At 36.4% G+C, this 20,766-nt stretch overlaps 1 protein-coding gene across 5 annotated transcripts in view; it reads right to left on the reverse strand.

Moving 5' to 3' along the window:
* MAGI3 (membrane associated guanylate kinase, WW and PDZ domain containing 3) overlaps positions 1-20,766 on the reverse strand; it is a 277,553-nt gene that overhangs the window by 24,980 nt on the left and 231,807 nt on the right. For all 5 annotated transcript variants that reach the window (XM_004263197.4, XM_033435686.2, XM_049709931.1 and 2 more), the window contains 3 exons: positions 19,901-19,992; positions 10,490-10,682; positions 7,946-8,134 (listed from right to left, as the gene is read on the reverse strand). In XM_004263197.4, coding sequence (XP_004263245.1) covers positions 7,946-8,134; positions 10,490-10,682; positions 19,901-19,992 — 474 coding nt within the window. The remainder of the gene's footprint in view (positions 1-7,945; positions 8,135-10,489; positions 10,683-19,900; positions 19,993-20,766) is intronic.

Genomic DNA, 20,766 nt, shown 5'->3' on the forward strand with positions numbered 1-20,766 from the left:
TGGCAAATCTTGGTACAGAACTTCACAAAGGGTTAATCGCCGAGGTGAGAGAAGATAAAAGTAGTCAGATTGTTATTTTCTTGACATTTATAGCAGCACCACCAAAACAGCTAAAAATAGTAGACCAGGAGAAAGATAACTTCTGAACATTCTCTGAATAGACTGGGAAATTTTCAAAGTAACTGCATGGCTAAGGAAACGTCTAAGTCCTGCCTTGTTGTTGGTATATACAAACTCTATAGGCATCTGCCATAAAGCCAATTTATCCGTCTTCAATCATCTTGGCCTAAATCTGTCTCACAGACTGGCTAGTCCAGCTGCTGGGATCACTTCAGTGCTCTTAAAACATTTCTTTTCAGGAAAAGAAAGGACAGTAACTGGAAATGTCCCCTTCTCAAAGAAATCCTTTGCAACCAGAACTGAAAAGTATATAATAACAGAAACACTGAAACCTCTGAAGTACTGGCAATGCAAAAAGTAGCCAAGTCCTTTTCATCTTCAATAGAGGTCTTTTCTAAGTGCTTCATTCATGTAGGTCTGACACAAACTGGGTCCAGGGCAAGAAGGATGCTGGGCCTGGATCCCTGATCTTTGAAAAAGCCAACAGTAGAGAATCTTAGAATTTTATAACTGGTATTAGAGGTGCTACTGGGAACTCGTCTTGTGACAAATGTCAGCAGTAAATATATTTCGGCAAAAGGGAAAAAAACCCCAACAATCTACACTGTGCAGAATACCAATCTATATCAAGACAAGATCCATAAAGAATGATCTATTCTGACAGACAGGTTTCTGTCCTTTTCACCTGTGCTAACTCTTTTCTAAACCAAACTTTCATTGTTATGCAGTTTGCAGCAACACTCATTTCCTGCCACCATTAGTTGCTGCCTCAATCCTACATTTTAATTGGGCTTTCTTTCCTATCTCATTACTCAAATATTGATAAACTTTTTAACGTTTCTTTAAAAAAAAAAAAGGTCAAGAGGCAGTGGCAATTTTATAAATAATGATGATAACAATGGTAGCAGAAACTACAATAAGCAACAGCAGCTAGCATTTATTGAAGGTCCAGGCAAAGGGCTTCACATGCAGTATCTCCTTTAATCCTCACAAACACACGAGACAGGAAGTGTTATCATCATCCTCATTTCACAGTGGAAACTGGAGCTCTTGGAGGCTAAGTAATGTGCCCAAGATCAGACAGCTATTAAAAGACATAAGCAGGTCTAGAATCCAAGTTTGTCTGATTACAAAGCCCAGCACTTAATGACACTGTCTTATACAGAGATCTAGCATCTATGGTAAGTAAAACCATCAAAATAGTAAGAAGAAATTTAAACAAATACATATAAAAAGATTTTAAAAATTTAAATATAAACAAATAAATATACACAAAATATTTAATATATAATGTATTGAAGTATAATAATATAAATTTTAAACAAACAAGTATAAAAATATGTTAAACATATTTAAGTAACATAATTTATTTTACTGAATTCCTCTAATTTATTTTACTGAATTCCTCTATATCTCCTAGTTTTATGGTGAACACTAGACTGTCACCTAATTTTTGTGGTGCTAGAAAAGGAGTATCCTCAATATGAAAAGTGGTTAGCATCTATCATGTTGAGTAATAATCTTTCACTATTTTTGTTAATCTGAATGCCTGGGATTATTGCATGGAATTAGAATGAGAATATGATTATCTAAAATGGAAATCGGTATTTTGAAAAACAAATAACCAATGATACAAAATAAACTCCACCTAAATGCTGCTTCCTTTTATTTTTCTGACACAGGCCACATGATCATCCTCAAAGCATCAGTGACAGTTCCAGTTCCAAGCGTTACCATAGCAACGGCTTTTGGAAAATGGAAACTAGTATCAGTGAGCAGTGACCTGATACTATAGTAATAACTCATCCATGTCACGGAATCTTCTTCCTCTACACAACTGCATTAATTCCAGCAAGATTTTTGCAAATTGGTTTGGCTCACAACACCTTACTGAAAGTGTTTTCTTTTTTTACTAAGGTTTTAGTGACCATCTAGTCTAAAAGGATCTCACTACCCAAGATATAATCAAATCCACTGGCAAAGGCAAGAATGCATTTTCATGTGGTCAAAGATTTTTATCACTTGACTTGGAAAAATAAAGCTACCAGACAAGCATAATACATAAATATTAATTTGCTGGTTCTCATCTTACATTCATTTGGATTTTACAATTATATTTAAAGATGATTATTTCTTAGAAACATAAAGACATGACAAATATTTAATTTGCTGAATCATAACCGCCCTGAACATAGTAGAGGTAATTCCTCCTTTGTTGAGGGAATTAATACACATACTCATCCTTCTCAGACAACATTCTGTTAAGCTGGGTTCAGGATATTTAATTTTTCAAGGTTCTGACAAAATTTTTACCTTTCAATGAAGCATATAAAGTAAGAATGCCTCTTATCATTCAAGAAGGTCGCTTTATAGCTGGAATATGGCAGTCATTATTAAATAACATGAAAGGACTATTTAAGACATATTTGGGTCAAGATTTTTCTGGTAATCTGTTTTACTTCTTCTCAATTGTTTCTAGCATTTAATTCATTTCTGCATACATGATTTCCCCTAATTTGAAAAAAAACCCTGTGCCCCCATAATTTTAAAAATTCAGCATTGTCCTTTCACTAAAGCAATTAGGTCACATCCCTGACATACTGCCACAATATAATCTTGATGTAAACCAAGCTACTAATAAGACTTATTTTATGGAATCTGAGATAGATAGATAAACCCGAAGCCTGGAAGGTTTGATTCAGATTACCTAATTTTTTTTTTATAATATAGTCAAATTCCTTTTTTTTTTTTAACTTTTTTATTTTTTTCTTGATGTGGACCCTTTTTTTTTTTTTAATTTATTTATTTTTTAACATCTTTATTGGGGTATAATTACTTTACAATGGTGTGTTAGCTTCTGTTTTATAACAAAGTGAATCAGTTATACATATACATATGTTCCCATATCTCTTCCCTCTTGCGTCTCCCTCCCTCCCACCCTCCCTATCCCACCCCTCCAGGCTGTCACAAAGCACCGAGCCAATATCCCTGTGCCATGCGGCTGCTTCCCACTAGCTATCTACCTTACTACGTTTGTTAGTGTGTGTATATGTCCATGACTCTCTCTCGCCCCGTCACAGCTCACCCTTCCCCCTCCCCATAACCTCAAGTCCGTTCTCTAGGAGGTCTGCGTCTTTATTCCTGCCTTACCCCTAGGTTCGTCATGACATTTTTTTTTCTTAAATTCCATATATATGTGTTAGCATACGGTATTTGTCTTTTTCTTTCTGACTTACTTCACTGTGTATGACAGACTCTAGGTCTATCCACCTCATTACAAATAGCTCAATTTCGTTTCTTTTTATGGCTGAGTAATATTCCATTGTATATATGTGCCACATCTTCTTTATCCATTCATCCGATGATGGACACTTAGGTTGTTTCCATCTCCGGGCTATTGTAAATAGAGCTGCGATGAACATTTTGGTACATGACTCTTTTTGAATTTCGGTTTTCTCAGGGTATATGCCCAGTAGTGGGATTGCTGGGTCATATGGTAGTTCTATTTGTAGTTTTTTAAGGAACCTCCATACTGTTCTCCATAGTGGCTGAACCAATTCACATTCCCACCAGCAGTGCAAGAGGGTTCCCTTTTCTCCACACCCTCTCCAGCATTTATTGTTTCTAGATTTTTTGATGATGGCCATTCTGACTGGTGTGAGATGATATCTCATTGTAGTTTTGATTTGCATTTCTCTAATGATTAATGATGTTGAGCATTCTTTCATGTGTTTGTTGGCACTCTGTATATCTTCTTTGGAGAAATGTCTATTTAGGTCTTCTGCCCATTTTTGGATTGGGTTGTTTGTTTTTTTGTTATTGAGCTGCATGAGCTGCTTGTAAATTTTGGAGATTAATTCTTTGTCGGTTGCTTCATTTGCAAATATTTTCTCCCATTCTGAGGGTTGTCTTTTGGTCTTGTTTATGGTTTCCTTTGCTGTGCAAAAGCTTTGAAGTTTCATTAGGTCCCATTTGTTTATTTTTGTTTTTATTTCCATTACTCTAGAGGGTGGGTCAGAAAGAATCTTGCTGTGATTTATGTCATAGAGTGTTCTGCCTATGTTTTCCTCTAAGAGTTTGATAGTTTCTGGCCTTATATTTAGGTCTTTAATCCATTTTGAGCTTATTTTTGTGTATGGTGTTAGGGAGTGTTCTAATTTCATTCTTTTACATGTACCTGTCCAGTTTTCCCAGCACCACTTATTGAAGAGGCTGTCCTTTCTCCACTGTACATTCCTGCCACCTTTATCAAAGATAAGGTGTCCATATGTGCATGGGTTTATCTCTGGGCTTTCTATCCTGTTCCATTGATCTATCTTTGTTTTTGTGCCAGTACCATACCGTCTTGATAACTGTAGCTTTGTAGTATAGTCTGAAGTCAGGGAGCCTGATTCCTCCAGTTCCTTTTTTTGTTCTCAAGATTGCTTTGGCTATTCGGGGTCTTTTGTGTTTCCATACAAATTGCGAAATTTTTTGTTCTAGTTCTGTGAAAAATGCCAGTGGTAGTTTGATAGGGATTGCATTGAATCTATAGATTGCTTTGGGTAGTAGAGTCATTTTCACAATGTTGATTCTTCCAATCCAAGAACATGGTATATGTCTCCATCTATTTGTATCATCTTTAATTTCTTTCATCAGTGTCTTATAGTTTTCTGCATACAGGTCTTTTGTCTCCTTAGTACGTTTATTCCTAGATATTTTATTCTTTTTGTTGCAATGGTAAATGGGAGTGTTTTCTTGATTTCACTTTCAGATTTTTCATCGTTAGTGTATAGGAATGCCAGAGATTTCTGTGCATTAATTTTGTATCCTGCTACTTTACCAAATTCATTGATTAGCTCTAGTAGTTTCCTGGTAGCATCTTTAGGATTCTCTATGTATAGGATCATGTCATCTGCAAACACTGACAGCTTTACTTCTTCTTTTCCGATTTGGATTCCTTTTATTTCCTTCTCTTCTCTGATTGCTGTGGCTAAAACTTCCAAAACTATGTTGAATAAGAGTGGTGAGAGTGGGCACCCTTGTCTTGTTCCTGATCTTAGTGGAAATGCTTTCAGTTTTTCACCATTGAGGATGATGTTTGCTGTGGGCTTGTCGTATATGGCCTTTATTACGTTGAGGAAAGTTCCCTCTATGCCTACTTTCTGCAGGGTTTTTATCATAAATGGGTGTTGAATTTTGTCAAAAGCTTTCTCTGCATCTATTGAGATGATCATATGGTTTTTCTCCTTCAATTTGTTAATATGGTTTATCACATTGATAGATTTGCGTATATTGAAGAATCCTTGCATTCCTGGAATAAACCCCACTTGATCATGGTGTATGATCCTTTTAATGTGCTGTTGGATTCTGTTTGCTAGTATTTTGTTGAGGATTTTTGCATCTATGTTCATCAGTGATATTGGTCTGTAGTTTTCTTTCTTTGTGACATCCTTGCCTGGTTTTGGTATCAAGGTGATGGTGGCCTCGTAGAAGGAGTTTGGGAGTGTTCCTCCCTCTGCTATATTTTGGAAGAGTTTGAGAAGGATAGGTGTTAGCTCTTCTCTAAATGTTTGATAGAATTCGCCTGTGAAGCCATCTGGTCCTGGGCTTTTCTTTGTTGGAAGATTTTTAATCAGTTTCAATTTCAGTGCTTGTGATTGGTCTGTTCATATTTTCTATTTCTTCCTGATTCAGTCTTGGCAGGTTGTGCATTTCTAAGAATTTGTCCATTTCTTCCAGATTGTCCATTTTATTGGCATAGAGTTGCTTGTAGTAATCTCTCATGATCTCTTTTATTTCTGCAGTGTCAGTTGTTACCTCTCCTTTTTCATTTCTAATTCTATTGATTTGAGTCTTCTCCCTTTTTTTCTTGATGAGTCTGGCAAGTGGTTTATCTATTTTGTTTATCTTCTCAAAGAACCAGCTTTTAGTTTTATTGATCTTTGCTATTGTTTCCTTCATTTCTTTTTCATTTATTTCTGATCTGATTTTTATGATTTCTTTCCTTCTGCTAGCTTTGGAGTTTTTTGGTTCTTCTTTCTCTAATTGCTTGAGGTGCAAGGTTAGGTTGTTTATTCTAGATGCTTCCTGCTTCTTAAGGTGGGCTTGTATTGCTATAAACTTCCCCCTTAGAACTGCTTTTGCTGCATCCCACAGGTTTTGGGTCGTTGTGTCTCCATTGTCATTTGTTTCTAGGTATTTTTTGATTTCCTCTTTGATTTCTTCAGTGATCACTTCATTATTAAGTAGTGTATTGTTTAGCCTCCATGTGTTTGTATTTTTTACAGATCTTTTCCTGTAATTGATATCTAGTCTCATGGCGTTGTGGTCAGAAAAGATACTTGATACAATTTCAATTTTCTTAAATTTGCCAAGGCTTGATTTGTGACCCAAGATATGATCTATCCTGGAGAATGTTCCATGAGCACTTGAGAAAAATGTGTATTCTGTTGTTTTTGGATGGAGTGTCCTATAAATATCAATTAAGTCCATCTTGTTTAATGTATCATTTAAAGCTTGTGTTTCCTTATTTATTTTCATTTTGGATGATCTGTCCTTGGGTGAAAGTGGGGTGTTTAAGTCCCCTACTATGAATGTGTTACTGTCGATTTCCCCTTTTATGGCTGTTAGTATTTGCCTTATGTATTGAGGTGCTCCTATGTTGGGTGCATAAATATTTACAATTGTTATATCTTCTTCTTGGATTGATCCCTTGATCATTATGTAGTGTCCTTCTTTGTCTCTTTTAATAGTCCTTATTTTAAAGTCTATTTTGTCTGATATGAGAATTGCTACTCCAGCTTTCTTTTGGTTTCCATTTGCATGAAATACCTTTTTCCATCCCCTTACTTTTAGTCTGTATGTGTCTCTAGGTCTGAAGTGGGTCTCTTGTAGACAGCATATATAAGGGTCTTGTTTTTGTATCCATTCAGCTAATCTGTGTCTTTTGGTGGGAGCATTTAGTCCATTTACATTTAAGGTAATTATCGATATGTATGTTCCTATTCCCATTTTCTATATTGTTTTGGGTTCGTTATTATAGGTCTTTTCCTTCTCTTGTGTTTCTTGCCTAGAGAAGATCCTTTAGCATTTGTTGTAAAGCTGGTTTGGTGGTGCTGAACTCTCTCAGCTTTTGCTTGTCTGTAAAGGTTTTAATTTCTCCATCAAATCTGAATGAGATCCTTGCTGGGTAGAGTAGTCTTGGCTTCAGGTTTTTCTCCTTCATCACTTTCAGTATGTCCTGCCACTCCCTTCTGGCTTGTAGGGTTTCTGCTGAGAGATCAGCTGTTAACCTTATGGGGATTCCCTTATGTGTTATTTGTTGTTTTTCCCTTGCTGCTTTTAATATGCTTTCTTTGTATTTAATTTTTGACAGTTTGATTAATATGTGTCTTGGCGTATTTCTCCTTGTATTTATCCTGTATGGGACTCTCTGTGCTTCCTGGACTTGATTAACTATTTCCTTTCCCATATTAGGGAAGTTTTCAACTATAATCTCTTCAAATATTTTCTGATGTGGACCATTTTTAAAGTCTTCATTGAATTTTTTGTGTTTTATGTTTTGACTTTTTAGCTGTGAGGCATGTGGGATCTTAGCTCCCCGACCAGGGATTGAACCCACAGCCCCTGCATTAGAAGGTGAAATCTTAACCACTGGACCACCAGGGAAGTCCCCAGATTACCTAATTTTGAAAATAAAGAAAATATTCAGCATTTTAAAAAAAGAGAACTCTCTGAGGCAATTTATATCACTACATGATTCCTAAGTAGTTTCAGAAACCCCAGCAGGCAACTCAGAAAACTGGAATCGTAGGGAGGGATAACAGGACATAGGAGCCCTTACCTCCTGGAGGTGGCTTGCTTTTGGAAGTGAGAATGACAAAGCCAAATCCTTCATTTTCTTTTCGTTGCAAGACAACATCATAGGCCTCCTGGGGAGCAGGCCTGGCTGGGACCTCTGCTCGGTTCAGGCGGGGAGAGCCATTCTGTGTTGAAAGGAAGGCTTGAGAGCTGTCATCCTCAGGTTGTTTCTCTATAATAAACATGATCAATTTTGATATTTCTGGAATATCATAACTTTTGATAACTAAAGTGTTTTTGTGCTAAGCCTTTCACAAGAAAATTTAGCTTCTAATAACATAAAGAATAGAAAAGCAGCACCTCCACCCACGTGAGCTCTGGACCTAATCTGAGTGCAGATGTAGGTGGCAGCAGTCCAGCTGACTTCTTAAATGCTCTTTAAGTACATAGTTGGAAAAATGCAAAATGTTACCTCACTTTAAAGGAAGTTTTTCAAAGCTTCTGTGAAATTTGATAGTCAAAAAATCCTTCTTGAAATTATTTTAATTCCAGCAAGGTTTTTAACCTGGACCAGTAATTTTTTAAAAAGTTGATAATGAATAACAACATAGTAAACTTCCTTTTAAAATCAACTTTAAATATAATTTAGTGCAGTGACTGACACTCATGACGTCTGAGAGGTCACTGCATCAGGATAGAGATGATGCCCATTACAGGTTGAGAACAGTTTGCCATCTACACAGAATTTATCTTTTACAATGTGTTTTACAACTGCAGGTTCCTGATGGGTGATACCGGATGAGTTAACCATTAGCAGTTCTCAGGCATACAACAAGCTGTCCACATGAACGGCAAACTCTTCTAGGCATAGAATAGGTCATATGGAATTCCTAGCAAATGGGCAGTTAACCTACACCTTTTTCTCCTATTCAAGATAACATCATAATGTGAGAAAGAATGACACAAGTTAGTCCTAACTGATTTCAAAAAAAGAGCAAGTTTTGTGCCATAATTTGATACAAAACATCATAAACAACAACCACAACAACATTGCTATCGATGAATATGCATTTACAAGGTCTCTTTGGGTCAAAATCTATGTGATTCTGAGAATATGTTTTTGCACCTCGACAAAGTGTCACCAACATCCAATCATTAATAAAAAGAAAGGTTATTTTTGATATAATGCATGGTTAGAATGAATTAGCTAAAATGCTTCCAGTAATATCAAACTACAATGAAACTTCTTCATGATGCTTTCCAGGAGGGAGCCAACCTCTAGTTGTATAGCATCACATTTTTTACTCTGTGTAGTTATGTTCTGACTTCAGCATAACCAAATGGAGGCAACACTGCATTAAAATCTGTATGCATCACGGAATACCTGATATTTAGGAAGGGAGGTGGGCCTTTACTTTGTTGTTATTTACTTATTTATTTGGCTGTGCCAGGTCTTAGCTGCAGCACGCGGGATCTTCGTTGCCGCGTGCGGGATCTTTTAGTTGTGGCATGAGGGATCTTTAGCTTCAGCAATGCAGGCTCTTAGTTGCAGCAAGCAGGATCTAGTTCCCTGACCAGGGATCGAACCCGGGCCCCTGCATTGGGAGCAGGGAGTCTTAACCACTGGACCACGAGGGAAGTCCCTGGGCCTTTACTTTGGACGTTGCAATCAAAAACACGGTGCCTCATTTTTAAGAGTAATGCAACTATTCATCAAGTCGACAGATTTTTTTATGTCCACTCTGTGCCAGGCAGGCATTTTCTAAATACTGGGGACACAGCACATAACTAAATGGATGAAACTCCCAAACTACATGAGGCTTACACTCTTGTGGTGCCACAGGGTTATCTTTTAAAAATTTTTAAGTGGCAAGAATTCACTTTGAAAAATTTCTACTTAATATTCACAAAACTACTGAAGAGAAAATACATGAGATTTTCATACCCTAGTGTAATGGTTTAGACCCCAAGCTCTGTAATTAAACTACCTGCTTTAATCCTGGTCCTATTACCTACCACCTATGTGTTTCTCAACCTTTCTGTGAGTAACTAGAATAATGATAGTGTTTACATCATAGTGTTCTAAAGAGTAAGTAAAAAAATCAGTATGTCTGGGACGTGGTAAGCACACAAATGTTAAATTATATTATACTAAAACTTGTCAAGTAGAAACATTCTGTCCTCTGAATATTTAGGATCATCAGGATCCAAAATCTTTTGATATTCAGCTAATGGGATATCTTGGTATGAATAAATAACTTTGTTTTTCAGAAAACAGATTGAATCTGATACTCTGATCTACAATGCCACATTGGCAAATTCATCAATATATATTAATATAATCTTAATATAGAGGCCCAAAATTTATTTCTCTTTTTTGATAGTAGTAGTATTATTTCTGAATCCTTTTGACCTTACATGGCTTTCCACAATGAGGCCTTGGATCACACCAAATGAGTTATCTCATACACTATTAAACATAATAAAATAACCTGCAAAAAAGAAACCCCAAAAAACTCCCCAAAAATGTGGACTAAGTTTCTTTGTTTCTTTTTTAACTTATCAGAGTAGGAACAGGTTCACATACCACTGTAGAAGATCTTTCTTCTGACAGTTAATAACACATGGCCATTTCGAGCAGCAGTCGTCATTAGGTCTAGCACTTGTTTGTGTGATTTCCCTTTAACAGGAATTCCATCAATGCACATCAGCTCATCAGCTGCACGGAGACGACCATCTTTCTCAGCTGCACCCAGAGGAATGATGGCCCCAATGTATACCTGATAAGACATAAGGTGTAGGTTGGTCTATACAGTCTACTAAGATGTACTAAGATCCTTAACTACCAAGTTAAGTACTTCCTGACTCAGAACTGTGCAAACCAACAGATTTTTGCATTTCAACAAGAAAACTGTCATATTTTAGAAAGGTGAAATCTTAGAAATTGACCATTCTCCAAAACGGCACTTCAAACGACCACACCACATAATCTCTTCTGGATTTGCTGGGTTAGGGACAAGGAAGACAGAAAATACCAAGTATTTCAATAACTTAAAAAATACTACTATCGCTTCCATTACTATAATAAAACAAAAACATTAAACTCAGAAAATGCAATTTTGTGGAGTAGCTACTAGTAAAGTCCACTGAATGTCATCAGGAAAGATTTTTTTTGTACACTGTTCATAGCAACTGGAATAATTCTTACAATACTCCCATTACATAAGGCTATTAGTACAAGTTTAGTATATGCAAAAGAGAAATATGTCTTGTTTCTAAATTATAAAGCAGTAAGTATTTTAAGGGAACAGAGTGACCTAAGATTCACTTGCATCTAGGTGAACAGATCTAATTCATTCTGTTTGCCAGCAATTAGAATCCTATAATTCAGTAATCCTAAATGTTTGGGCTAGTTTCAGAGCTGCTAGAACCCTACATTTAAGAGAAGATAAAGTGAAAGCATTTCCTCTAAGATCAGGAGCAAGATAAGGATGCTCAGTCTTGTCACTTTTATTCTACAGAGTATTGGAAGTCCTAGCTACAGCAATCAGGCAAGAAAAAGAAATAAAAGGAATCCAAATTGGAAAGGAAGAAGTAAAACTGTCACTGTTTGCAGATGACATGATAGTATACATAGAAAATCCTACATATATGTAGAAATTCCTGCCACCAGAAAACAAAACTACGAGAGTTCATCAATGAATTCGGTAAGGCTGCAGGATACAAAATTAATATACAGAAATCTGTTGCATTTCTATACACTAATAATGAACTGTCAGAAAGGGAAATTAAGGAAACAATCCTATTTACCATTGCATCAAAAAGAACAAAATACCTAGGAATAAACCTACTAAGGAGGTAAAAGACCTGTACTTGGAAGACTATAAGTCACTGATGAAAGAAATTGGAGACGACACAAACAGACGGAAAGATATACTGTGTTATTGGGCTGGAAGAATTAATATTGTTAAAATGACCATACTACCAAAAGCAATCTACAGATTCAATGCAATCCCTATCAAAATACCAAGGGCATTTTCCACAGAACTAGAACAAATTTTTTTTTTAAATTTGTATGGAAACACAAAAGATCCCAAATGGCCAAAACAATCTTGAGAAAGAAGAACAGAGCTGGAGGAATCCCTGACTTCCCTGACTTCAGACTATACTACAAAGCTACACTAATCAAAACAGTATGGTACTGGCACAAAAACAGACACATAGATCAATGGAACAGAACAGAGAGCCCAGAGATAAACCCACACACTTATGGCCAATTAATCTAGGACAAAGGAGGCAAGAATATACAATGGAGAAAAAGTCTCTTCAATAAGTGGTGCCGGGAAAACTGGACAGCTACATGCAAAAGAATGAAATTAGAACACTCTCTAATACCATATACAAAAATAAACTCAAAATGGATTAAAGATCCAAGTGTAAGATGGGATACTCTAAAACTGCTAGAGGAAAACATAGGCAAAACATTCTTTGACATGAATCGCAGCAATATTTTTTTGGATCCATTTTCTAGAGTAATGGAAATAAAGACAAAAATAAATCGGACGTAATTAAACTTAAAAGTTTTTGTACAGCAAAGGAAACCATAAACAAAACAAAAAGACAACCTACAAACTGGGAAAAAATATTTGCAAATGATGAGACCAATGAGGGATTAATATCCAAAATATACATACAGCTCATACAGCTTAATATCCCAAAAAACACAACCCAATTAAAAAATGGGCAGAAGACCTGAACAGACATTTTTCAAAGAGGAAATGCAGATGGCCCACAGGCACATGAAAAGATGCTCAACATTGCTAATCATCAGGCAAGTCAAAACCACAATAAGGTATCAACTCACACCTGTCAAAATGGTTATCATCAAAAAGTCTACAAATAACAAATGTTGGCAAGGATATGGAGGAAAGGGAAATCTTTTACAATGTTAGTGGGAATATAAATTGGTGCAGCTACTGTCAAAAACAGCATGGAGGTTTCTCAAAAAACAAAAATAGCACTACCATATGACACAGCAATTCCACTCCTGGGTATATATCTAAAAGAAATGAAAACACTAACTCGAAAAGATACATGTACCCCAACGTTCATAACAGCATTATTTACAATTGCCAAGATATGGAAGCAACCTAAGTGTCCATCAACAGATGAATGGATAAAGAAGATGTGATCTATATCTATATACACACCTATATATACATACATATATGTGCAATGGAATACTACTAGGCCATAAAAAAGAATGAAATTTTGCCATTTGAAACAACATGAATGGACTTGAAGGACATTATGCTAAGTGAAATAAGTCAGACAAATACTGTATGATATCACTTATATGTGGAATATATCACTTATATGTAGAAAAATACAAAATACTGGTGAATATAACAAAAATGAAGCAGACTCATAGATATAGAAAGCAAACTAGTGGTTACCGGTGGGGAGAGGGAAGTGGAGAGGGGCAATATGGGCATAAGGGATTAAGAGGTACAAACTATTATATATGAAATAAGATACGAGGATATATTGTACAAAACAGGGAATATAGTCAATATCTTATAATAATTATAAATGGAGTATAACCTTTAAAAATTGTGAATCACTGTACACCTGTAACTTATATAACATTGTACATCAACTATACTTCAATTAAAAAGGAGAGAAGAGAAGAGAAAGGTTTCTCCCAAGCTGTTTGAGAAAAATTCTTAAAATGCCTAAGTGAACGAACACTATGAGTATCAACAAAATAGGAAGTGACAAACTATATCTACGAAACTACATCTACCATCAGAATCAAGAGAAATATAACTAGTCTGGAGGAGGTACGGTCCAACATGTTGTTGTAAGAAGATCCTGAACTCACCTCCTCCCATGGACACATGGAATCTATAGCTACATGTGGAACAATTCCCTCTGAAAAAGATTTGAAAATTAGCTGAACAATTCCTTCACAAGAAATGGTAAAAGGGCCACACTGAGATGGGTAGGAAAGGCAGAGACATGGTCTGCCAAACCCTACCCCCCAACACAGTGACCTATAATCAGAGGCATCTCACAAAGCTGGAGCTTCTCCCTAAGGAGTGAGGGGTTCATGCCTCACATCATGCAACTTAACCGTTGGATCTGCAATGGAGAGATGGACCTCCAAAATGTCTGGCTTGGAAAACCAAAGGGCCTCACATCCAGGGGACCCAAAGGGCTATAGGGAACTGAGATACTTTTCTTAAAGGGTTTACACACAGACTCACTCACCCGGGGACCAGCGCAAAAGCAGCAGTTTGAAAACTGCCTAGACTGTATGTGAAGGAGATTCATTTGCTACTCTTAAAGCATCTGCTGAAGGGCTGGAGCTCTACTGGGACTCTCTCCAGGGATAGAGGTGCTAGCAGGCACCAATTTTTGTTCCCTCCCTCTACTCTGCTGTGCCAGTGGATGCACCCTGGCCCTACACTCTCCTACTGCCCCGCTAATGCTAGTGGGTATGCCCTGGCCGTGAACTCTCTGGCTGCTTAGCTAAAGCTGGTGGGCACATGTAGTCTACACAGGGGTCATTCCTTAATTGCTTGGCACTGGTGGCCAGGGCAGCCTGCATTCTTGAGTCCCATGAGACTGTAACAATAAGAGAGATAGTTCTTGACAAGCTCCCACCCCCATGGCACTACACAGACTGCAGACTGAAACACTGCCCCCCAACCCCAGTCTTTTTGTGAAAAAGGCCTATTTACTTGTCCTAGCTTGAGGGGCAGGGTTCAGCTTTGCCACACATCTAGAGGCTACAGAGGTGCTTTCAGGGAACAGAGGCTGGAGATGCCATCTTTGCACTCTTCCCTGGCTTCACTATGGCTCTCTGGTACCTCCCAGAAACGAGCTTATAAACTTGTTTGAAGTCCTGATTTTTGCAACTGTCACCCAGGTGATACCTTCAGATCTCCTGGTCTGGAGGCCAGCAGAGTTTACAACTGCAGTCCCACAGGACTGTGTATGTTGACATACTTTAAAAGCTGCTGCCTGAGGGTATGGCTTCCAATCAGCCTGAAGCTAGATGCTTGCTGACTGAGGTCCCTCCCTTTGGAACACTGAGAGGTCTTGGCACACCCTCAGTGACTGGGACTTATTGAGAATAAATCAGGCTGCTTAGACAATCACAAAGGTTGGAGAGACAACCAAGAGCTAGGGCAAAGTTGAAAGATAAGCTCATTTCCTAAACAAGGTTCACTCCTTCAAGACTGGGAGAGGTAGCTGCTTCACCTAATACATAGAAACAAAAATAGAGAGTTAAGCAAAATGAGGAAACAGAGAAATATGTTCCAAATGAAAGAACAAAATAAAACCTAAGGAAAAAAACTTAATGAAATGGAGATAAGTAATTTACCAGATAAAGAGTTCAAAGTAATGGTCATAAAGATGCTTACTGAATGTGGGAGAAGAATGCATAAACACAGTGAGAACTTCAATAAAGAGACAGAAAATATAAGAAAGTACTACACAGAAGTCATGGAGCTGAAGAATGCAATAACTGAACCGAAAATTACACTAGGGGGATTCAACAGCAGACTGGATAAAACAGAAGAAAGAATCAGTGATCTAGAAGACAGGGCCATGGAACTCACCCAACAAGAGCAGCAAAAAGAAAAAAATAAGATGAAAAAAAGTGAGGATAACCCAAGGTACCTATGGAATGACTTCAAGCAGAAAAACATTTGCATTATAGGGGTGCCAGAAGAAGAGAGAGAGAAAGGAGGAGAAAACTTACCTGAAGAAATAATGGCTGTGAAAACTTCCCTAACCTGGGGAAAGAGACAGACATCCAGATCCAGAAAGCCCAGAGAGTTCCCAAAAAGACAAACTCAAAAAGATCCACACAGAGATACATTATAATTAAAATGTCAAAAGTTAAAGAGTGAATCTTAAAAGCAGCAAGAGGAAAACAACTTGTTACATACAAAGGAACCCCCAAAAGACTATGAGCAGATTTTTCAGCAGAAACTTTGCAGTCCAGAAGTGAGTGGCATGATATATTCAAAGTGCTGAAAGGAAAAAACTTCCAACCAAGAATACTCTACTCAGCAAAATTATCATTCAGAATTGAAGGACAGATGGAGTTTTCCAGACAAGAAACCGTCAAAGGAGTTCTTCATCACTAAACTGACCTTATGAGAAATGTGAAAGGGACTACTTTAGCTGAAAAGAAAGGGCATTAATTAGCAACAAGGAAACATATGAAAGTATAAATCTCATGGGTAAGGTAAATATAATCACTTACGAAGCTAGTATGTAGGTTAAAAGACAAAAGTAGTAAAAATAACTATAACTAGAATAATCAGTAACGGGATACACAAAATAAAAAGATGTGAAATGGGACATCAAAAACGTAAAATGTGATGGGGGGGAGTTTTAGAATGCATTCAAATTTAACTTGCTATCAACTTAAAATAGACTGATATATATATAAGCTGTTATATGTGAGCCTCATGGTAACCACAAACAAAAACCTATAGTAGACACACAAAAGATAACAAAAATAGAATATGAGCATAAGATAGAAAGCAAGAGAAGAAGAAAGGAACAGAGAGGAACTACAAAACAGCCAGAAAACAATTAACAAAATGACATGTACATACCTCTCAATAATTACTTTAAGTGTAAATGACTAAATTCTCCAATCAAAATACTTAGAGTGGCTGAATGTATAAACAAACAAGACCTATCTATATGCTGCCTATAAGACACTCACTTCAGATGTAAGGAGACACAAAGACTGAAAGCAGAGGGATGGATAAAGATGTTCTGTGCAAAAAGAAACCAAAAGAAAGCTGAGGTAGCTATACCTACATCAGACAAAATAGACTTTAAAACAAAGATTGCAATGAAAGACAAAAAGGGCATTACATAATGATAAAGGAGTCAATCCAACAAGAAGATATAACATTTGTAAATATTTATGCACCCAATATAGGAGCACCTAAATATATAAAGCAAATATTAACAGACCTGAGGGGAGAAACTGACAGTAATACAGTAATAGTAAGGAATTTTAATACTCCACTTACATCAATGACTAGATCATGCAGACATAAGATCAATCTTGGAAACGTGGGCCTTAAATGACACATTAGAACGGATAATCTTAACAGATATATATAGAACATTCTATCCAAAAGTAGCATATTACACATTCTTCTCAAGTGGAACACTCTTCAGGACAGATCACATGTTAAGCCACAAAACAAGTCTCAATAAATTTAAGAAGACTGAAATTATATCAAGCATCTTTTCCAACCACAAGGGTATAAAAGTAGTAATCAATTATAAGAAAATTGGGAAAAATCACAAAATGTGAAGATTAAACTACATGCTACTGAACAACCAATGAATCAATGAAGAAATCAAGAGAGAAATAAAAAAATACCTTGAGACAAAAGAAAATGGATATACAACTTACCAAAATCTCTGGGATGCAGCAAAAGTAGTTCTAAGAGGGAAGTTCATAGCAATACAGGCCTACCTCAAAACAAGAAAAATCTCAAAAATTAGCTTTACACCTAAAGGAACTAGAAAAAGAACAAAAGAAGCCCAAAGTTAGTAGAAGGAAGGAAATAACAAAGATCAGAGTAGACATAAATGAGATAGAGACTAAAAAGACAATAGAAAAGTGAAACTAAGAGCAGGCTCTTTGAAAAGATAAATAAAATTGACAAACCTTTAGCTAGATTCACCAAGAAAAAAAAGAGAGCTCAAAAGTAAAATCAGAAATAAAGAGAAGTTACCCTTGACACCACCAGAAATATAAAGAATCATAAGAAACTACTATGAACAATTATATGCCAAAAAACTGGACAACCTAGAAAAAATGGATAAATTCCTAGAAACATGCAATCTTTCAAGAGTAAATCATGAAAAAGTAGAAGATCTTAACAGACCAATTACTAGTAAGGAGATTGAATCAGTAATTAAAAACCTCCCAGCAAACAAAAGTCCAGGACCTGACGGCTTCACTGGTGAATTCTACCAAACATTTATAGAAGATTTAATACCTATCCTTCTCAAACTCTTCCAAAAATTGAACAGGAGGGAACACTTCCAAACTCATTCTATGAGGCCAACATTACCCTGATACCAAAAATAGACAAGGACACCCCCAAAAAAGAAAATGACAGGCCAACATCACTGATGAACACAGATGCAAAAATCCTCAATAAAACATTAGCAAATAGAATTAAAAAGTACATTAAAAGGATCATATACCATGATCAAGTGAAATTTATTCCAGGGATGCAAGAATGGTTCAACATCTACAAATCAATCAATGTGATACACCAAATTAACAAAATGAAGGATAAAAATCATACGATCATCTCAACAGGTACAGAAAAAGCATCTGACAAAATTCAGTGTCCATTTATAACAACTCTCAGCAAAGTGTGTAGAGGGAACACTCCCCAACATAATAAAGGCCATATATGACAAGCCCACAGCTAACACCATACTCAATGGTGAAAGCTGAAAGCTTTCCCTCTAAAATCAGGAACAAGACAAAGATGCCCACTCTTGCCACTTTTATTCAACATAGTATTGGAAGTCCTAGCCATAGCAATTAGGAAAAAAAAGAAATATACATATGATGTCTTCTTTATACACACACACACACACACACACACACACACACACACACAACTACTACTCAGCCAGATCACATGTTAAGCCACAAAACAAGTCTCAATAAGTTTAAGATGACTGACATTATATCAAGCATCTTTTCCAATCACAATGGTATAAAACTAGAAATCAATTACAAGAAGAAAATTGAGAAAATCACCAGATGCGAAGATTAAACTACATTAAAAAGAATGAAATCTTGGTAACTGCGACAACACGGATGGACCTGGGGGGCATTATGCAAAGTGAAATAAGTCAGACAGAGAAAGACAAATGCTGTGTATTCTCACTTATATGTGAAATACAAAGAACAAAATAAATAAACAAACAAACAAAACAAAACTCCTAGAACAGAATGGTGGTTGACAGTGGAAAGGGGGTTGGGGGGAGGTAGGCACAAACTTCCGTTTATAAAATAAATGAGTCATGGGGATGTAATGTACAGCATGGGGACTACAGTCAGTAATACTGTAGTGCATATTCGAAAATTGCTAAGGGAAAAATCTTAAAAGTTCTTATCACAGGAAAAAAATTTATAACTTTGGTGACGGATGGTAACTAGACTTATCGTGATGATCATTTTGTGGTGTATACAAACATCGAATCGTTATGTTGTACATCTGAAACTAATATAATGTTATATGTCAATCATAGCTCAATTAAAAAGAAAAGAAAGAAAGAAAGAAAAGAAACAATCGAGGTATTTTATATTTGCCCTATGTAGGGCAACCTGCCTTAAACGGTCTCTGATGATTATTTTAACTGTAACTGATATGACTAATTAGAACACATTTATACTCTATAAATCAAATGTTCTAGTCAGAAATAGAAAGAAGCCCGTCATTTTAAAAGAATATTGTTATTCACCTAACTTCTAAGCATGATAATAACGTAGTCTTTCTTGATATTATACAAAAAAACTTTAAATATGTTCTTAAATTCTAAGAAGCACATTACTTTTTATCAAACTAAGGGCAAAACAAAAATAAACCCACTGTATTTGTTCTCTAAGTTTGAGTGAGAATCCTGTATAAATAAAATTCTAGATGTAAATGTTTTGCTAGTATAACCATTTATTACTCTAATTTACAGCTGACATATTCAGCTTTTACCTATAGTTTTAACCTCAGCTACCCCAAGTTAACTGAGGTATTATGACACCAATAGAAATGAAGTTCTTCCTCATATTAATGAAACTGTCAGAGAAAACAAAATCTTTTAAAAAACCAAACCAAAAACAAAACAAAAACACCGTATTCTACCAAATCTCTGCTTAAAAGTTTTAACAGGAGCAGCCAAATTCCAAAGTATTTAAACTTACAGATTGGTCAGGTCCATCTCCTCCCAGCACTCTAAAGCCAAACCCTGATTCTTGTTTCCGAAGAAAAACATCCAAATCTTTGGTGTTTGGCGCTAAGGAAAACCAGAAAATAATAAATACAAACATACATACATAATACACACTTTATTCTAAAAGGATTAATAATACAATAAAATTCAATCATAAATCTCTGTTTTGTGCTCTAACCCAAACTTTGAATCAAGACTCCTTAGGAATATTTGCTCCCACTTCCATGCTCTCAGTATTACACGTCCATTAATTCTTGATGCTTTCAAATCAATGTTTCATCTTCCTAAATATGGCCTGGGACTATCGGACTATCAAGACAAAGATCTGTAACAGGTTAAATAAGTATGAAGGCAATTATATATAATGTTTTCACTTGTGTACATCTTTTCCAAGGTAGACCTAAATCTATTTCTAAAAATAAATAAATTTAAAAAATTAAACCTACTTAAATCTATGATTTTACTTTGGAAAAGATCTATCATTAGTAAGTAAATTAGTATGAAAATGAATTTCCACCCTATGCACACTCTCTTCTCATCATCTCTCAGCTGGACTCCTCGAAGGAGTCTACTCTACCCTTTGGTTTCCTCCTCAGATCACACACCCCTCTGATTCATCATCCTTCGTATCCCTGCCAGGAAAATCTTTCTGAAAGTCAAGTCCAACAATTTCATCCCTATGGTTAAAACCATTCTGTGGCTCTCTATCATGTATACCACTGTCTCCAGCTTCCTCCGAACGGCATAATCCGCCCTCCCCCTCTAGTTTCCCTTGCCAACCACACGCAGCTAAACTGAACTCTGTGCAGAACCCAGCCCATACAAGGTCAATGTGCA

This window comes from Orcinus orca, chromosome 1, assembly GCF_937001465.1.
Source record: "Orcinus orca chromosome 1, mOrcOrc1.1, whole genome shotgun sequence".
In the NCBI taxonomy this organism is placed as follows: domain Eukaryota; kingdom Metazoa; phylum Chordata; class Mammalia; order Artiodactyla; family Delphinidae; genus Orcinus; species Orcinus orca.